The sequence below is a fragment of the Nannobrachium achirus genome (genome assembly GCF_963921795.1).
Source record: "Nannobrachium achirus genome assembly, chromosome: 1".
Classification (NCBI taxonomy): Eukaryota; Metazoa; Chordata; class Actinopteri; order Myctophiformes; family Myctophidae; genus Nannobrachium; species Nannobrachium achirus.
The window spans coordinates 49,875,997-49,897,042 of NC_137810.1; the positions used below are offsets into that span (position 1 = coordinate 49,875,997).

A 21,046-nucleotide genomic window follows, 5' to 3' on the forward strand; every position below is an offset into this window, starting at 1 on the left:
CCACTATCAATGTTATTTTTTAAGTAGTAAGTTGTCAAATATGTCAGTAATTTATTTGTGTGTTTAGGTTATGTGTCATATCTGCCATATGCAACTCCAAAGACTAAAAGCCAAACAGAAATGTACAAAAACACAATTAAATCGTTAATCGCCAATTATTTGAGTGACAATTAATCGTCATGTAAAATGTCATATCGTGACAGCCCTACTAGAGGAGGAGGGGCACACATTCACAACCATCCACAATGCAAACTAGCAGAACTCATCAATAACGGAACCATGTGAAAAGGGTTTGCCAACTGATTTATTTTATCACATACTTGGAACAACTGTGACAATACAAATCAAATTATAATTAACATTTTCATTGTATCTGAGATTAAACTGATGGGACTCGGTTCAGTTTGTGCATTTGCAAGTGATTTTTGAGGTTTCTACTGTAATGTGCAGTGTATGTAATTTAAAGCATCTGACAAGCTGTTGATCGTTATCCTGAATGTCACTGCAAAGAACACTAGCCAAGGACTGTAACTGACTTGAATTATTTTTCGTCTTATCAGACTGTGGAGGTCAGTATGTGTTTGTGTGGGTGTATTGGAGTGCACCTTGAGTGAACGAGAGAGAAGTACTCTGTCAAATAAATGGGAGGTGCCTGTTACTCTCCGGTGTATTGTGGCGGTCTCCTCTCTATGAAGGCAGCCATGCCTTCCTGTCTGTCCCGTGTTGGGATGACCTGAGAAGAAAGAGTATTTGCAATATGACAACAATCATTGATGAGCGAAAGCATTACAGTCAGGTTTCCATGCTTCCAGATGGGTAACACTGCATGTTGTCAATAAAGGCAGGTGTCCAGTTAGCTCACATTGGCATATACATTACAAACAGTACACAGGGACAATAAAACAAGACGATAATAATCTAGCATGGCACATACACGTCAAAAGCATGGCACATACACGTTAAATTAAAGTGAAGCTAGAGCTGGCTCAACAACATGCAATGCGCACCACTTTGAGTGTGTGATCTCTGGTAAAAAAAAACATTCTACCACTTTTTGTGGTCACATGTTCAGATACTGGATTCTGATTGGCTTAAAACAACGGTAAATCAGTCAACAACCTTGAGTTGGCTCATGGATTAAATGTTTCTGAAACAATTAATGATTGTAACTAAATAACCTTGCAAGTTACAACTGTGTTTTCTTTAATTTATTATGGTAGAAGTGGTAGAAAAGCAATTTACCATTCGAGGGTCAGGGTTGTTTGGCACTCTGCTTCGCCTTGTGCCACAACCCTGAAACAGTGGTAAATCAGCCAATAACCCACTCCCTCTCATGGTAAATGGCTTACATATATAACCACACAGGGGGGGCCACCAAATTGTGATCTTGTAGACCAGCTATTTTCAGCAAAGAGGTTTGGTCTAGAGGGGAAAATTAGCATACCAAGTACAGAGTGAAAGGTCAAGTTTACTAAGTATTGAAGATGTATGTGGTTAAATGTATGAGATAAACAAACAAAAAATAATTTACACACTAATGACTAGTCTATGAATCTATGAAAAAGTTCTATAATTTTAATATTTCATACAATATGTAGTGGGGGTCCCTGCTTCATCTCTCTCTCCGCTAAGGGGTCCTAGGGCTGAAAAACGTTGAAGACCCCTTATGTAGTCAACTACTGTAGTCCCACTTCCGACAGCAAGTTAAACCACAAAAGGAAGGCACTGCATTGTACAGAAGCGATTTAAAAATAAATGTAAAAAAAAGTAATAAATTACCCTGGCATAGCACATCCTCTCTATTGCCATCGCTGTACTGATATCCACCTACAGTAGGAGAGAAGCCAGATGACAGATTTGTATCACTGATGTTATACAGTGTTTCCTTTACTCAAGCATAATAGACATTTTGTTCAACAAACAAATGGTCAGAAATGACAGGAAAATGCATAGATTTCTATCAAATAATGTAACACAGGCTGGCTTGTTTCTTTTACTGTTGCATATAGTTGTTGTGATGCAGACAAATGGTCGCTGGTCGCCCCCCAAAGGCCCATTCTGAGCCAGGACAAACCCTGATATATTGACAGTTGTTGGAACAAACATAATGTACCTCAGTGCCTCTGTTGAGTGCCTCTTTTGCCATCCGCACAGCAATAGGAGCCTAGGGGACGGAAATACACACATTCAAGATGGGTTTTAGTCTAGAACGGTGGTTCTCAACTAGTATTGTTTGTAGGTCAAATAAGACAGTAAGTCTCAACCTGTGGCCTGGGGTCTTCCTGGTGGGCTTGGAAATATTGCAAGTATATTATTTTATTTCCACTGATCAAAGTGTAACACAATCGATTGATTGATCAGTACATGCTCTGAAAATGCACGTGGCCCACCCATCAGGTCACTTTTTTTGACTGCTCTGTATTGTTGATTCTTCTTTTTTGCTCTGTTTCTTTGCTATACACAACATTTTTTTTCTTTTCTTTTCATACTTCCCTTTAACTTTGTAACCTTAAACCACTGTGCTGCCTCTGGGTGATTGATTTTCCCCCAAGGGATAATAAAGCTATCTATCTATCACTTGACACGGCAGAACACTTTTAAGATTTTCAAGTTGTGGCCCTGATGCAGAACATTTTGAGAACCACTGATCTAGAACAAAAACAATGTCAAACTAAACTGCTTGTGCTCTTTACCCGCGGGCCACTTGTGTAGAAAATCATAATCATGAGTAACACTTCTTCAGAACCGTTTACAAAGCCCTTTAACAAGCAAATCAAATGAAACAACAACAAGATGATTCCACCGATAGTGAAAGCAGCCCGTAGGACTAGATTATCAGCAGTACTCTACCCTCTGCATCTGTGCTATTTAGGGCTGTCACGATTATGACATGACGATTACATTGTCACTCAAATAATTGCGATCAATGATTCAATTGTGTTTTTGTTGTTGACAATTACATTTCTGTTTGGCTTTTAGGCTTTTAAGTTGCACATGGCAGATATATGACACATAACCTAAATATACAAAGATATTACTGAATATTTGACAACTTTTTACTTAAAAAAAGAACCATGATAGTGGAAATAGTCGATCTACAAGCTCACAACGCGTCGCATCATGACGTGTTGTAAGCTTGTAGATCTGCTATTTCCAGTATTTTTCAAAATGTTTGAAAATATATGAAAATGTTTCAACATGGAAACGATTATGACGATTATGACAAAATAATTGCGATTATGACAAAATACAAATTTGCGATTAGACGATTATGTAATATTTGTGACAGGCCTTGTGCTATTCTGGTAATGAGGTTTGTCCCCCCCAAAAAACACGAAGTCTATCTCTGTTCCACAGGCTAACAAATGTGCAAAAAGCCTTTCAGAGTTGGGAGGCTTTCGAGGGAGCGAGGCATCGCTTTGTCTGGCTGTCTGACGACAGCAGACGAGATGTGATTGGAGAGATGGCAAATGGTTTGTGTGTGTGTGTGTGTGTGTGTGTGTGTGTGTGTGTGTGTGTGTGTGTGTGTGTGTGTGTGTGTGTGTGTGGAGGTGCTCATCTACATGTTACATGTTTATAGCTTATCTCCTGAATAGCTTATCTCCTGTGTGTGTGTGTGTGTGTGTGTGTGTGTGTGTGTGTGTGTGTGTGTGTGTGTGTGAGAGAGAGAGAGAGATGGAGAGATTGGGTGCATGCGTGCGTGCGTGTTATTTGTTCGTCCATTTCTCCACTTGACCGCCACAGTGGCCCCAACGACATTGGGCATCTGAACTGGAGTGAAAGAAACATGGAACGACAGAAGCCTGGAGAGAGAGAGAGAAATGGAAGGCTGGGAAGGAAATATGAGCGAGAGGGAGGGGATTAGCAGAGGAGGGATGAGTCGTGGAGAAGGGAAAGACGGAGAGAGAGAGAGAGAGAGAGAGAGAGAGAGAGAGAGAGAGAGAGAGAGAAAGACCATAGGCGCGGGACGAAAGAGGGAAAATAAAGAAGAGTTGTCCATGCCTAGAGGACGAGTATCTGAGCTATGGCAGTAAGCAAAATGTATGTGTGCGCGCACGCGCGTGTGTGTGCGTGCGTGCGTGCGTGCGTGCGTGTGTGTATGTGTGTGTGTGTGTGTGTGTGTGTGTGTGTGTGTGTGTGTGTGTGTGTGTGTGTGTGTGTGTGTGAGAGACCTGGGGCAGTATCTCTCTGGCCAAGCTGAGAGCCTCTCTGTAAGCAGAGTCCCCAGTCTGGTTCTGTTCTGTGGCTCTGTTTACCATGCCCAGCTCCAGAGCTGTCTGCCCTCCCACACGCCTACCTGAAAACACAGAGAGACAGGGAGAGAGAGAGAGAGAGATATGTGAGGAAGGAAGGAGGATCACAAAACGATTGAGATACAGAAATAGACAGAGTGGTTGGAACACAGGATAGAATGAAACACAGAAGCAGATGTTACTACTATAATGTGCGAGAGAGAGTGTTCGTTAAACTCTTGAGAATGTTTTACACTCGCAAGAGAAACACATGGTTTTACAGTATGTTCCACATAAAGAGAGAGTACGGTAACTAAAGGAGTAAATCTATGTTGTCTCTGTCGGGTGGAAACCTATGTCGAAAACTGTTACTTTTCAGGATTCAAATTCAAAAACAGCAAAAGTAGAAGATCTACAAGCTCAAAACGCGTCGCTTCGAGACGTGTTTTGAGCTTGTGGGTCTGCTACTTTTGATACTTTTGTGTGACGCTGTAGTATGATCAACAAGTAGACTATTCATTAAAGAAAAAACACAAAAAGTTAGAATGAGAGGTTTCTGCCCAACAACAGCGACATAAAGAAAGAGCAACTAAAGTAACAAATCTATTTAATGCCACCTGTGAAGATCAGCTCTTTGGCCAGGGTGATGCCGACAGCCCTTGGTAGCCTCTGAGTGCCCCCTGCAGGACAAACAAGGTCACGGTCAAGTTGCTGCAGCTTATTACTCCATACATACACAATGCAATGTGATAAACAGGTGTGTGTGTGTGTGTGTGTGTGTGTGCGTGCGTGCGTGCGTGCGTGCGTGCGTGCGTGCGTGCGTGCGTGCGTGCGTCTGAGTGAGTGCGTCTGAGTGAGTGAGTGAGTGACCTCTGGTTGTCTTACCCGCCCCTGGGAGCAGCCCCCGTGTCGTCTCAATCAGTCCCATCTGTGCGGAATATGCTGAAACACACATACATGCACACACACACGCACACGTGTGCACATACACGGAGAGGACAGTTGAAGGTCACCTGTGCTGCAGAGTGTTGTTAAACCAGAGAGGGGCGTAAAGACAGACTGATGCTTCTGTCAGACCAAACACAGACGAGCACCTGCTCAGCTCGTGCATCAGCCCTCAACCAATCACTGAGCCGCCACATCTGATTTAGCCAATCACATGCAGATTCAAGGTACATAAGCATTCGGGCAGACAGGGACTGGCCCCAGCATCATTAGTCCCTTGGCTCGCCGGCTCATTGTTTCAGTATTCGTGTAGCGTAGCCACATGGCGGCACCAAATACATTCACAAACATCGGAAAGAATCACTCATGCTTCAGCAAGCTTATTAAGAATCCCGGTGCTCACAGTAATGGACATTCAGATCAGCAAATAGTCTCTGGGTAAACTTGACAAGAATCTAAGCCAGAGAAACCGGAGCGAGCAGACCTTTTTTTTTTCTTTTCTATTGTGCAAACATGAGGTCTGACTCTGATGGCACAGTGGTGTCGGGACGCTGGTCAATAGATTTTAAATAATGAAACTTTTAGAAAGAAGATTTGTGTGCACAGTGGTGTCGGGACGCTGGTCAATAGATTTTAAATAATGAAACTTTTAGAAAGAAGATTTGTGATTTGAATCCAGGTTACTCTTTTATGAAGTTACCTAAAGACACTCACATCTCACAAACATCTCTCTCATTGCTCACGTGTGATCCGATCCCCAAAGGGCACAGAGAGCATATAATAAATGCACAGTATGGTAAAGCCGTAAAAACGTCCAAAACTCTTCTGTGCGCCACCACACTGCCACTGATCTGTTATGACAAATGAAACACCCTTCCAGTCCGGTTAGGCCTACATCTGACCCATCCTCATGGAGGGAGAGACAGATTTTAAGTGCATCCAAGCAGCAGCAAAGATTCACCTTGTGGGGGATCAGATTATACTCACCAGCTGTGCGGAGGTCGCAGGCCAAGGCCAGCTCCAGTCCACCTCCCAGGGCGAAGCCATCCACCGCCGCGATGGTCGGCATGGGCAACAAAGCTGTCATAGCAGCAAATCACCAAAGAGAGATTTCAGTGCAATGCATCCATGTTTCTCTAATTAATACATTTGTTTTACCATCACATTTCTACGATTGGTTTGTAGAGTAGAAACAGGGGCGTTGCACCACATTCTGGGCCCTGGGTACAAGGATTCACTGCGGGCCTCCGCAAAATAATTTTGTGCTTGTGAAAAATAGCAGATATACAAGCTCCTTTCAATATTTCAAATCCTTCTAAGGTTTTTTGAAAAACCTAAAAACCTATGTTTCTATGTCAGTGGTGCTCAAACTTTTTCATGTGTAGGACCCCCAAAATGATATGTATTTGGCCACGGACCCCCTATCTCAAAATATTCAGTTCCAAAGACCCCCCAGAAGCAAAATTTTAGTTACAAATGTTCGCTTAAAAAATACATATATTCAAAGACTTGCACACATTTTCACAACTTTTCAAAAATAGCAGATCTACAAGCTTGCAGCACGGCACCGAGTGCTGCACTCTGAGCTTGTATATCTGCTATTTATCAATAGCTAAAGTATAAAATAATCAAGGCTCCTCCACCTTGGGCCCTAGTAACTCAGTCCCACTTTTCCCCCCCTTGTTACGCCGCTGGTATAAACAAAAGATAAAAACAAACTGAGCACCACATGCAACAGAAAGGGACAAAACAGAAACAACTAGAAGCAGTGCTCTTCCGAGCACAGGTCTCCACCAGGCCGTGCGTCCTGGTGGTGCTACTGTATAATAGGCCAATGTAAAAAGGGTGGCATATGTTCTTCACCTTAGATCTTTCATGGCAATCGGACTCTGCATGCATGATTTCAAGCATTGTGTTCCAAAAATGTGTTTTGCTAAAGTCTACCTGCTGGTGGCGCTATAACAGGACAATGTTAAAAAGGTAGCATTTGTTCCTTGACCTAGTGGGAATATGTGTGGCAAATGTCACGGTAATCGCAAGCTGCGTTGATGATTTGAGGCATTTTGTTCAAAAACGGAGCAATCCTGCAAACTTTGGAAGCTAATATTAGCCAATCAGGATGGAATGTGAAATATCAGACGGATCGGACTTGATCACATGACTATAGAGATACTGTGTACCGATTTGCATGATTTTTGGATAAAATCTCAAGGAGTAATATCCAAAAATGTGTTTTACATAAGTCGGCCCAAAGGTGGCGCTATAAAAGGCTGATGTGAAAAATGCAGGGCAAAGGTTTATCCTTAGCCTCTAGGGAGTGCGCTTACAAAGTTTGAAACTGATCGGTGGAGTTATAGGTAAAACCACAAATCGGGCTGTTATAGCGCCACCATGAGGCTGATTAAAAAAAAATTAAGTGGCATTTCTTCCTCGGCCTAGTGGGAACGTGTGTGCGCGATTTCATGATAATTGCACTTTGCGTTTGTGATTTGAGGCATTTTGTTCAAAACGGCTCAATCCCACAAACTTTGGAAGCCAATCTTAGCCAATCAGGATGGAATATGCAAAATCGGACAGATCCGTGTCGATCACATGACTGTCGAGATATTGCCTACCGATTTGTAGGATTTTTGGACAAAATCTGTAAGAGTAGTGCACAGAAATGTGTTTAGCAAACATCGGCCACTAGTTGGCGCTAGAAAAGGCCCATTTGAAAAAATTAGGGCAGAGGTTCTAGATTGGCATCCAGGGAATGTGTGTGCTCACTTTGGCAGCGACCGGGCCAACGGCGACTGAGATTTGGCGTTCACAAACTGCGAGGACGCACGGACGCACGCACGCACGGACGCACGGACGGACACACGGACGGAGGGGAAAACATACTCTCCCTCAGCCTTCGGCTGGTGGAGACAAAAATAGGGGGGATAGGGAGAGAGGAGTGAAGTTCTTTACACAAGGGAAAGATCTAAACATGTGAAAGGAGGGATGGACAAAGCATAGTTCCCCCATGTATTATATCTTCTGCTTACCACACACACATCCGCAAATGAACACCAACACACTTCCAGGTTCAGTACAGGACCAACATTTGCATGCATACACCAACTCCTCACATATTGCTTAACTAACACCTCACCAATCTGAGTCATCATTGATCGCAGACCGTGAACAAACAGATCTGACTCGCTGTCGTTCATTAGAGCTCTCTCTTTCAAATCAGCACCTGCAGCCAACACAGAGAACATCATATGAATTTTTAGCACCCACTTCATATCAGAGACTGTGGGTTGTCTGGGTCTGGAAGCGGGCTATTAGCTGTTCAGACAGGGTTGCAAAACAAAGAACAGCTTTCATATTCAGAATATTGTGTTGTTTGATATCATACTAGGGATGCACAGAATATTCGTCCACCGAAAATATTCGGCCGAATAGTGCCAAAAAACCGCATATTCGGTTTCGGTTCTGTTGAATATTACAGGCGAATAAATATTACCGAATACCAAATACAGAATATTACCGAATACTGAATACTACCGAATAATGTATAGGCCATTCAATATTTTATTTATTTTTAATCATTAATTTATTTTGCATTTCTTTATTATGCAATAATTCAACTGAATGGCATGTTAATATTTTGAGACATTGTCTTTTATTACAAATTTACTACACAATAGTAAATAAATAATTCTACACAATAAATAAATATGTTTTAAACGAGCACAGGTCTCCACCAGGCCACACAAATCGGCCTGTTATAGCGCCACCATGAGGCTGATTTAAAAAATGTGGGGCAGAGGTTCTGAATTAGCATCCAGGGAGTGTGTGTGCTCAGTTTGGCAGCGATCGGGCCAACGGCGCCGGAGATTAGCTGGTAACAACCAGGCCACACAAATCGGCCTGTTATAGCGCCACCATGAGGCTGATTTGAAAAATGTGGGGCAGAGGTTCTAGATTGGCATCCAGGGAGTGTGTGTGCTCAGTTTGGCAGCGATCGGGCCAACGGTGACTGAGATTAGCTGCTCACAAACTGCGAGGACGCACGGACGCACGCACGCACGCACGGACGGACGGACGGACGGAGGGGAAAACATACTCTCCCTCAGCCTTCGGCTGGTGGAGACAATAACTGATCTCAATATGGACCCTTGTACTTTTTGCCATAATCATGTGGCTCTACAACAGAGACACAGCCATGCCAAGTGTTTCGGTACATCCCTTTATCATACCAAAGTCAGGAACAAAACCTGGGTCCTTTTGTGAAATCACATGAGAGATGATGCTTTAGAGAGGACATGCAGAGAATAGTGATGAATGAACAAAATGCACCTGCACAGAAGACGCCGGGGACTAGACTCCTGAAGATAACTACACGCACAGCGGAGTCATTGGACAGTGTGGACATCAGCTCTCTCATCTACACACACACACACACACACACACACACACACACACACAGGGGACAGAGGGCATTTCAACCAGATAATACCTTCATGTGTAGGTCAGACTCAGTGTGTGTGTGAGGGGAAAAGAGAGTTGCAGTAGGTAGCCTACAGGTCAGTGTGTGTGTGAGGGGAAAAGAGAGTTGCAGTAGGTAGCCTACAGGTCAGTGTGTGTGTGAGGGGAAAAGAGAGTGGCAGTAGGTAGTCTACAGGTCAGTGTGTGTGTGTGTGTGTGTGAGGGGAAAGGAGAGTAGCAGTAGGTAGCCTACAGGTCAGTGTGTGTGTGTGTGTGTGAGGGGAAAAGAGAGTAGCAGTAGGTAGCCTACAGGTCAGTGTGTGTGTGAGGGGAAAAGAGAGTGGCAGTAGGTAGTCTACAGGTCAGTGTGTGTGTGAGGGGAAAAGAGAGCGGCAGTAGGTAGTCTACAGGTCAGTGTGTGTGTGAGGGGAAAGAGAGTTGCAGTAGGTAGTCTACAGGTCAGTGTGTGTGTGAGGGGAAAGAGAGTTGCAGTAGGTAGTCTACAGGTCAGTGTGTGTGTGAGGGGAAAGAGAGTTGCAGTAGGTAGTCTACAGGTCAGTGTGTGTGTGTGAGGGGAAAAGAGAGTTGCAGTAGGTAGTCTACAGGTCAGTGTGTGTGTGTGAGGGGAAAAGAGAGTTGCAGTAGGTAGTCTACAGGTCAGTGTGTGTGTGAGGGGAAAGAGAGTTGCAGTAGGTAGTCTACAGGTCAGTGTGTGTGTGAGGGGAAAGAGAGTTGCAGTAGGTAGCCTACAGGTCAGTGTGTGTGTTAGGGGGAAAGAGAGCGGCAGTAGGTAGCCTACAGGTCAGTGTGTGTGTTAGGGGGAAAGAGAGCGGCAGTAGGTAGCCTACAGGTCGGAGCTCACCTGTGACACAAACACATGGCCCAGTGCATTCCTCGCTTTGTGTCGCAACATCAACACCTCCACTATCCCTGAGAGGAAGACACAATTCTGACTCACTAAACCGTATAGGGAAGAGAAAGTCTTGACATTTCTGATATTGAGTGAGTCATTCTGGTTGTAGACTCTAAAACACGGAACTACCGTATTTTTTGTAATTGCGTATTGTGTGTACTTTTTCTTTTTACTCCAGTTGTGGAATTCACACGCACGCACGCACGCACGCACGCACGCACGCACGCACGCACGCACGCACGCACGCACGCACGCACGCACGCACGCACGCACGCACGCACGCACGCACGCACGCACGCACGCACGCACGCACGCACGCACGCACGCACGCACACACACACACACACACACACACACACACACACACACACACACACACACACATACATATGCACACACACTTTCCAGTACATCTCAAGAGGAAAATATTGTAATCCTTTGATTATTGAAATCTTTGGTTACTTACTAGTTTAGTACCTTGCTGAATTAAATTATTACAAAACCTATATTAACCACTTCAGCCTTGTTTTGTACTCTGATTATTCGTACAACACTTAATAATACCTCAAATGTAGGCCTACCTTATAGGCCTAATAGCATGGGCTTAATAAATGAATGCCAAGAACGCTTTTCAAAATACTTGAACACATGCATTGTGAACTTTGTGATCTACTAAATATTTGACCACATTTCATAATGACTAATTTTACCTTTATACTGTATTTAGATACAAATACTTTTGTGATTTTACACAAGTATTATTATTTTTTTGTTATGCAGGCCTTTAATTTAGGCGTATTTCTACAAATTTGGCATTGCATTTGCTTAATTTACTATCTGAATAAAATAACAGAGTAGCCTCCTAGCTCCTTCAATTCATCCACCACCACTTCTAGTGTCAGTCTGGGACTGGGACACAGAACCAGTGCACCTATGGGTGTGATTGATTGATTGATTGATTGATTGATTGATTGATTGAATACTGTATTTGCAGTTTGCACAAACAAACATACAGGAGTACAGTACAAAAGTACAGTTCAAAACAAGGTCTGCCAAGAGGATTTTATACCCAAGAAAGCCTATGGCTTGTTTCCATCGGGGTCCTCAATTCATCAAAAGTGTGTTTATTCTTTGAATTGAGTTCAAAAGGACCCCAATTTAAACAGGCTATAGAGCTTTCTTGTGGTTTAAATCCTTTTTAGTTGACCTTGTATCAGTGAACTGTACTGTCCTGTAGGCTACTTTTTCCAACACATTACACAAACTTCAAATAAAGTATTCAATCAATTGGCCCCCTGAACTATTCATTGTGTGTGTGTGTGTGTGTGTGTGTGTGTGTGTGTGTGTGTGTGTGTGTGTGTGTGTGTGTGCGTGCGTGCCTGCGTGCGTGCGTGCGCGCGGCTGACTGCGACTGCTGAAAATGAGTCCTACCCGTGTCATCTCCATCTAATCGTTTTAGATCCACTTCTACAGAGTCTGTCGCTTCTGTGTGTTGCCCACAGCGGTGAGGTGTGCGAGTGTATCCCGCGAGAGCGTCACTGCCGCGGGCCAGCAGCCCCACTCCGACCCGGGGTATTATGGAGCTAACAGGAGCGCCTCCTCCACCGAGGGAGTCCGCCAGTGTAACGCTCAAAGCCGGCAACAATGAACGCTGTCGCGCTGCCAGTCTGCGGAGGAAAGTCATCACTGGTGGGGAAGCTTTTTATTATGGATTCACAAAGCGAAATGACAATGAGACAGATTAGAAACAGACGGCACCATAGATATATAAACTGCACTGCAAAACAAGGAAGTGAGTTTACAGGTCCTGTGCAGTGTGCACCAGTAGGAGTACAGGGGAGGAACTACAGTGGTGGAGAAAAAAAGTAGACCTACTCAAATACTGCAATATAGAAATACTCTGTTTAATACAAGTAAAAGTCCAGAATTCAAAATGTACTTGAGTAAGGGTTACAAAAGTGATCAAAATGTACTTAAAGTAGCCTACCAAAGGTAAAAGTAGGTCAACTCATTGCAGAATGTCCCATTTCGAGTTTGCAAATGTGTAACAATCTTTTGAAAACAGGCAGATCTACAAATGTCAGAAATGTATAGGCCTATTAGGGCTGAAGTAGGTAATGTATGTTTTGTAATAAGTAATAACAATCAAACTCTCATTTTAGTGGAGTAAAAGTAAAATATTGAGATGTAGTGAAGTAGTAAGTAAAAGTAAAAGTACTGAAAATTTGAAAGACTCCAGTAAAGTAAAAAATGTCTAAAAAATGTACTTAAAGGAGTAGTTTACCCCTAGAATGACTTTTTTTCCTATTGATTACTCACGCCATGGAGACTTGAGTTCAATAATATTTTTAGTTTTTTGTCGCATTCCTAAGACAGTAATTTGATTACAATAAATATACCCCCATTGATTCTGGATGGGGACCCGATTACATTTGGGTCCCCATCCGGAATCAATGGGGGTAAATTTACTATAATCCAATTTTTGTCTTAGGAATGTGACACATACAAAAAAATGTTATTGAACTCAAGTCTCCATGGTGTGAGTAATCAATAGAAAAAAAGTCATTTTGGGGGTGAACTGCTCCTTTAAGTGCAGTACTTGAGTAAATGTACTTAGTTACTTTACACCACTGGGAAGGACTCTGTTAGAGTTTCAACCAAGGTGTCAAATGTCAACCATCATCAAACTGCGTGTCAACACTGACTCAGCAAAATGTCAACTAAATACTGCAGCAAGCAACAAAAGAAGTAGAGTATCCCAGGCCCTATAGGCCTATAGGCATCGTTGGTTCTCAAAGTGGGGTCTGGGGACCCCCAGGGTCCTTGGGGGAGTTCCAGGGGGTCCTCCTCAGCAAAAGTAGTTAACATCGCATCAAAACCATGTTGTCTATTCAAAAATAGCAGATCTACAAGCTCACAATGGGGTCACTGGCACATCATTTTCAGAAACATACAATATCAATACAAATATCAATCAAAATGTTGTCAAGAGTTTTTACAGAAGATTCATATACTGTATATTACATATTGTATTAGCACATGCACAGGTGGATGGGCGCAGATAAGGAGGGGGGTCTGGGGGCCCCATCAGTTTCCCTTTCTTTCTTTTTTTTTGTTTGGGGGGGGGGGGGGGGGGGGGGTTACAAGTATGGTTTGTGCAATATGAAATGTGAGCTTACCAAGGGCTTTTGGAGAGAAATTAGACTCCAGTAACTTCAGTTTAGTGGAAGTCTGTGCGTCTGTGACCAGCTGATGCTTGTTGACGCTTCGTTAATGCATGAAAGAAGGCAATTATGTGTCTGCACTGTCAAATAGGTCGACATCTATTCTAATATATCAAAGCCAAGTGGTTGGCCTTCACTAGTGTGATGTAGCTAAGCTAGGTTCTAAACAAGAAAGCATGTTTAGAGAAATTAAGCACTTTTACATGAACAGGGGACGGGAGGATTGGTCCGGCCCCCGGCCCCTTGGGTTTCTGACAATGTGGCCTCCTGGTACAATTTAGTTCAATACCCCAGGGGGTGCTTAATGTCTGCTTTAACATACTTGCTTGGTTTCTCCCAATAAATCATTGTATCATTGTCAAAAAACAGGAAAAAGAATGAAGAAGAATCGGAAAAAAACATACAGTATGAATCTATGGGGTGTGTTCAGAAATGCGCACTCAATGCACTGGTGTGCGATGTTGTTGTTCGTTTATTAGGTGCACTTGGTGCGTTGTCATTCGGTTCGTAAGATGTAGTGTAGCCTATAATTTATTCGAACCCATAACGCAAAATTAAGGAAACGATGTTGGAGAATGCAGCAAAACAAGAAGTCAAGTGGAGGCGGAAGAAGAAGGAAACAATAAATAATACTCACAATAACAGCAGAGTGAAACACAGGACTAGTATTGCCCACGTAGTGGCTGAAAACAATGGCAAGGAAAACAATACCATCGCATTAGTTTGTTGTCGTTTCGCCTGTATAGCTGCATTGTTGCTTCCAACTATAACTAACTGAAATACATATTACATAAACGTGATTTACCTGTAGCCTAAGATCACCCTGAGGCTGGGAGGAGGGGTCTAGTGTAGGGGAGGAGTCAACATCAGTCTCAAGTTCATATTATATACAGCAGTGTTTCTCAAAATGTCACATTTCAAGGTCTCCCCTTAACTCTGACAGTGTACAAATGGAACCCATCTGCACTATCAGAGTTACAGACTTGTACTGGTCAATGTAGACCCCCCTGAAGGAACCCACAGAGTCCCTGGAATCCACTTTGAGAACCTCTGATATAAACACCCAAGCACAGACAGGGTGCGTTCGGAAATGAGCACTCAACACACTGGTGTGCCATGTTGTCGTTCGTTTATTCGGTGCACTTGGTGCGTTGTCGTTCGAAAATCCAGTGCGCTGCGCACCGGGTGTGCTGTGTGCACACACTGAACGACTCTACTCAGAGGTTGAGGTTTGGCAGTGTGGTGCGTCAGTGCTGTGTTTTGATTGGTTGGTTTTCATGGCAGTGTCTAGCTCTTCTCAGCTGTGAACAATCACAATGGCGTAGGAAATGATAGCAAAATGCACCATTTGCTGCTGGTGCGGCGCTGGGTTACTTGGATTCGCAAATGAGTTCTGGGAAAACCGCACCCACGCTGCTCACAAGGCAAGCCCCGACGTCATTGAGTTGAAGCAACGCTGATTCGCCATACAGATTTTCAACCGAGGAAAACCTCTTCAATGAGAGAGTCACCAGACCCCTGAATCGCTGAAACATATTTTTAAAGGGGTGTGGCTAGCGATTCAGGGTCTGGAAGCAGGCTAGTCCTTTATTTGATTGCTATACAATCAAAGAAAATACATTATAATAAGAAAGGTTTTACTCAAAGATTTATTTATTGATGTGTATAGTCATACAAAATGCAATAAGACAGATACAATTGAATAACGACAATATAATGTTCCACCACTCAGTATACAATTTAATTAATTGTATTACTCATATACCTTACAAATCCATTCCATAATGTTTAGGGTCTTATAGTGATTGTGAGTGGCCGTGGCAGCAGATACATATTTTGCTGCCAGAGGAGAGGAGCTGTTGTCTCCTCACCCAGGAGAACTGCCAATTTCCACTCTGGGATTAGCATTAGGAAGACAACTTCTCATAGTGGAAGAGGAAGTGCATCTCTGTCTCTGCTTTGACCACATACTGTACTGTCACATTCCTCTCTGTGTGTGTCTCTCTCTCTCTCTCTCTCTCTCTCTCTCTCTCTCTCTCTCTCTCTCTCTCTCTCTCTCTCTCTCTCTCTCTCTCTCTCTATCTGGCCTCTGTTCACTGGCTGCCTGTCAAAATAAGAAGGTTTTATTATTTGTTTTTAAAGCATTACATGGATTGGCACCAAACTATTTTGTTGACCTCCTTTGCCTCACTGTTCCACCTCCAGGCCTCTTATTAGATCCTCCGAAAAATTACCCCTGTCTGTTGTTCCCCTGACCCGGACCGGTTACAATCTAAGGGTGACCTTGTTGCTGCCCCTTAGACCTTTTGGAATAGTTTACCCAATTTCTATTCCTCCTCCTTTGACCCTTTTAAATCCTGTATAAAGACACAGGACCAGGCAGTGCAGGCTTTAGTTTCGGGATATATTGTGTTCTAGCTGTGGTCGAAACGTCCGTGAGTGATCTGGGGTTTGCACAATAAATAAGAGATCCTAAAAGGAACAAGTCAGTGCTGGTGATCTTTTTAAAGATACTGTTTCTGCCCTGAGAAGAACCTTGCACCCGATACACGTGAACTATTTGACTGACGAGTGCTCGCCTTTCTCTTTTTCCAAGTTAAGGCCTCTGCACACAGGGTCCGATTTTCCGCACGGAAAAAACAGACAATAAATGAATAAATAAAGGAATGACGTCTCTATGACCTCATGCACAACGGGTCCGAATTTGTCCACATATGGGCAGTATGATGCATTTTTTTCTGTGCGGAAAATCAGATCCTGTGTGCAAATACCTTAATATTGGATATAGGCACATATACTGCCGTTTGGCACGATACTGTGATGACTCTGACTTTGTGTCTGTTGTTCTGCATATTGCAAGATATTGTATGTACAGGTGTGTAATGTGTATGCTACTGTATTCTGTTGCTGTTCTGCCTCTGGCAACTGAATTCCCTCCCTTTGGGATTAATAAAGGTCCATCTGTCTAACTATCTTAGGCATGAGAGCCATGAACGCCTTCTAAATCCTGAAATTCTTTTTTCTTGGGCTTTTATGCCTTTATTGGATAGTACAGTAGACTGACAGGAAAGGGGGGGGAGAGATGGGGAGAGACATGCGGCAAAGGTCGTCCGGATCGGGAATGGAACCGGCAACGCCGCCAAGCATCAATGCCTATATGGTATGCGCTTAGACCAGTAGGCCACCGGGCGCCCCTAAATCCTGAAATTCTGAAAAAATATATATATATATTTATTCAAAAATTACAAAAAAATCAAACCTCGGTTCGAAGTGAAGCGGTGGACAGATAAAACCTCTATTCTGAATGTATTTGGAGAGCTGGTATGACATGCTGACTATAGCAAAGTTAATAATTATTTAGTATAAACCATGCTATTATCTATAGGGTTGAATTGTCATGTGAAGCTTCACCAATTCAATGCAATAGACAGGGACACACATTTTGCTTTTTGAAAAAGCTTATTCATTCTGGACTGATATTTTACACGTACGAGACAGGAAAAACCTGTTAATTCTGGCCTGGAGTGACCATATATGGACATAAGGTAACATACTTTGTGTTTTTGAAAAACCCTGTTCATTCTGGACTGAGATCACCATATATGGTAATTAAACAGACATTCTGTTTTTGAAAAAGCCTGTTCATTCTGGACTGAAATGACCATATATGGGCGTGATACACACAAAGCCATTCATTGGAAGCGGTTTTCACCGCTTCAAAAACATTTGTTGCTATATACTGTACATAGCAACAAGAACCCAAAAATGGGTTCCCGTCTTGAAAGATAATCTATCTATAAATGCGAGAAGTCTCTGCGTGTCTGTCTGTCTGTGTGTCTGTAATCCGCGTATCTCGAGAACCGTTCGTCCTACCGGCTTCAGATTCGGCACGCGCGTTCCCCGCCGCGGCACGGAGTGCAGTGCCGGGTCTCGACCCGACCCGACGCGCGGTTTTCCCGAACCGGCGCGAAACGTTCGGAATCTCCTTATGCGGGGTTGATTGTTGACATCAGGCTGTTCCGGAGGAAATCGGCGAAAGCTCTGACTCATTGTGACATCACTTCATAAAAGGCTCTGACATCACGTACGCCACATGAGTCAACAAAAAATCTCTGTGAGTGTGTATGTATGTATGTAAGTAATCCGCGTATCTCGAGAACCGTTCGTCCCACGGGCACGCGCGTTTTCCATATATGGGCATAAAATGGATTGCAGACAGACAGATACATATATCTCCATATATGGACATAAATGGACAGAGGCAAACAGATGGTCAAAGATCTCCATATATGGGCATAAAATGGACGCAGACAGACAGATACAGATATCTCCATATATGGGCATAAATGGACACAGGCAAACAGATGTTCAAAACGGGTCCTATGACAACAGGTATAATGAGGTTTGCATTAAAGGGGGAACCGGCACTGTGTCTGCAACACAGTTGGAGGCACAGACAGATACTCCATATATGGGCATAAAATGGACGCAGATAGACAGATATCTCCATATATGGGCATAAAATGGACCCAGAACTATAACTGCAGTGATCTCCATATATGGACATAAAATGGACGCCGACAGACAGACAGACAGATACAGATATCTCCATATATGGGCATAAATGGACACAGGCAGACAGATGGTCAAAACGGGTCCTATGAAAACAGGTATAATGGGGTTTGCATTAAAGGGCGGGGCATTCATTCCCTATTTACATTGTTCCGAGTTGGCCAGGTCGCCGACTAGACGCTGGGCCGCCCGAAGGGCGGCCCAGCGTCCCATACTGGGCCCAGCGCCCAGTATCTAGTTATACAAATAGGGCTCCCGTCCTAGTAGTTCACAAATAAATGACTTAACCACTTGCTGCGACGCGTGGTGGTGAGCTTGTCGCTCACCACCACGTTTTCAGTGAAAGCCCTCACCACAAACAGAAAACAGAAAAGACATTAGTATAGAGCCCTGAGGAACTCCGCTCAACCACATAGGGTTTAAGTGGTTAAACTGACCTCCTCTGTCTGGTGTCCGGTCTCTGGAGAGTCCAGTCTGTGGCGGTCAGACAGACAAAGCAGCAGCATCTGGGGGCGGTGCATGCCAGGCGCGAGGTAAGGTTATCCATGCGGGCGCTCTCGTCTAGCCTGACCGTACATTATTGATCAGGTCTTTACATGTTATGCAATCATACACTGGGGCTCCGGTGACACAACACATTGTGACAAGACAAGATGCACGTACGTGCACACGTGTGCGCTTAAGAAATTGGAAATCTATGAAACGATGATGTGGTCCAGCACTCAGGCATCCTCTTAATCCAGGGGTCTTCGAAAGGGGGGTCCTCAGAGTTACTAAAGGGGGTCCTTCAAATCTTTGTGTGATAGAAACCTTTTTTCTCCTTTTTTATATTAACCACTTGAACCCTAACATCCATATTCTGAGAACCTTAGGCAAAAATAGACGATCTAAAAATAGCCGATCTACAAGCTCACTGTGTGAGCTTGTAGATGAGCTTGTGCTGTCAAACTATAAGGCATCTATGAAAAGGTTGTCTGTTTTAGACCCCTGTTTTAATCTAATCTAATGTATACCTAGCTTCTTAAAAAAATGCATTGCTGGGTTTAATGTTGGTAATTAACTATGCCTATCAAAAGGGGTACAAGGGGTCACATTAATTAGTATCTGAGGCCTGTGTACACATGTACATGTTGGGAGTAGGGTGGGTAGGGCCGGGCGTGTGGGAGGCGAGGTGGTCTTTTTTTAGACATTTGAATCCGACTGAGGAATCTGTCACCCATCTGGGCATCACAGCTGTACCAATAATAACACACTTTCACGTTCACACCAGATTGACCATCGGCCAGAAGGAGAGAGAGATGATATGCTGTAGATCGAGGATAAGGGGAGACAGACAGAGAGATCTGTAAACTGAGAGAGAGAGAGAGAGACAAGAGACGAGTCAAATCACAGCAGGTGAGGCAGGTGAGTTGCTACTGTACATCTGAGAGAGGTAAAGGGAGAGTTTTCAGCTTCTCTTTATTACTGGCCGGAGTGGAATGTCATACAAGGTCGTTGGACCCTGCCCTGCCGTCCTTTTCCGAAGTCCTGATTCCGACTAGAGAGCTTGTTGTTTGGACTCTAGTGACTGCGTCTGCCTCACAGGTGTGTGTTCCTCTTCTCTGCTTTCGGCCTTCTTTCACCCGTAGCTTAAGATGGAAAATCGAGACGGGAGATGACACTCACCTTTTGTGTGTGTGTGTGTGTGTGTGTGTGTGTGTGTGTGTGTGTGTGTGTGTGTGTGTGTGTGTGTGTGTGTGTGTGTGTGTGTGTGTGTGTGTGTGTGTGTGTGTGTGTGTGTGTGTGTGTGTGTGTGTGCGCGCACCAGAAGCTGAGCCCAGTGGACCCAAGTTGACACGGCCAGTCTGTGGACCCGTGGACTACCTTGCTGCCGACACGCTACACCTGCGTCAGAAGAGCTGGGACATGGAGAGGCGAAAGAGTCCAGATCCATATCCACTAGACCACTACATGTTGCAGAACACATATAACATTTAAATTATGTATTTGTGTCCGCAATCCGCATAGAGTAAAACAAAGGGCACAAATGCTGGAGATACAAATACAACATGCACTGACATTTTTGTTGGTACATCACAGATTTGACAGACGAACAATACAGCAATATAATGCACTATATATGCATGTATGCATGCACTCCATATATAGCAGCCACCAATAATAGCCGACACAGAGCAAAACCTTGCTAATACACACACCACACACACACACACACACACACACACACACACACACACACACACACACACACACACACACACACACACACACACACACACACACATGCGCGTGTGTGCTCTGAGACCGTGGTAGAGCCGTCAAACAGCGACCTGCCATCGCTACGCCAGATGGAGAAAGAGGACCAGCGGGAGGACATAGGGGAGGAGCAGGAGGAGGAGGAGTTGTGCCCAGTGTGTTTCAGTGAGTTTGATCTATGTCTCCACCCTCCCTCCACCCTGCCCTGTGGCCATACTTTCTGCAGGCCCTGCCTGCTGCACCCATCGCTGGCATCCAGAGGACAGATTCACTGCCCTCTCTGCAGACGGCTGTCGAGGGTACCGCACGCGCTCCACAGAAGCACCCACACAACCTGCACACGCCAGCCGGGGTCTGAGAGACGTCAGCGGACGCCCCCGATTGTTCCCCCTGCTCACGCTGATTCTCTGTCCGCGTTTGCGCATGGAGCACATACATCAGTGACA

At 44.1% G+C, this 21,046-nt stretch overlaps 2 protein-coding genes across 2 annotated transcripts in view; both read right to left on the reverse strand.

Moving 5' to 3' along the window:
• The window catches only part of LOC308292628 (E3 ubiquitin-protein ligase RNF170), a 484,996-nt gene that overhangs the window by 181,163 nt on the left and 282,787 nt on the right, over positions 1-21,046 (reverse strand). The gene's annotated exons all lie outside the window — the stretch shown is intronic.
• On the reverse strand, positions 337-12,320 carry echdc2 (enoyl CoA hydratase domain containing 2). The gene is made up of 11 exons (XM_080721157.1): positions 11,980-12,320; positions 10,498-10,565; positions 9,507-9,594; positions 8,314-8,400; positions 6,165-6,257; positions 5,118-5,174; positions 4,850-4,912; positions 4,173-4,297; positions 2,114-2,164; positions 1,780-1,827; positions 337-733 (listed from the first exon to the last, which is right to left on the reverse strand). Exons 1-11 carry the CDS (start codon positions 12,230-12,232, stop codon positions 656-658), a joined length of 1,011 nt encoding a protein of 336 aa, XP_080577283.1. The 5' UTR covers positions 12,233-12,320; the 3' UTR covers positions 337-655.

Coding starts and splice junctions, on each gene's coding strand:
- echdc2 (XM_080721157.1), bottom strand. CDS start 12,232: ATGACTTTCCTCCGCAGACTGGCAGCGCGACAGCGTTCATTGTTGCCG. Junction 4,298..4,849: donor CAAAGAGCTGATCTTCACAG/GTGGCATTAAAT, acceptor CTGTGTTTTCAG/GTAGGCGTGTGGGAGGGCAG. Junction 734..1,779: donor AGAGGATGTGCTATGCCAGG/GTAATTTATTAC, acceptor CTTTCTTCTCAG/GTCATCCCAACACGGGACAG.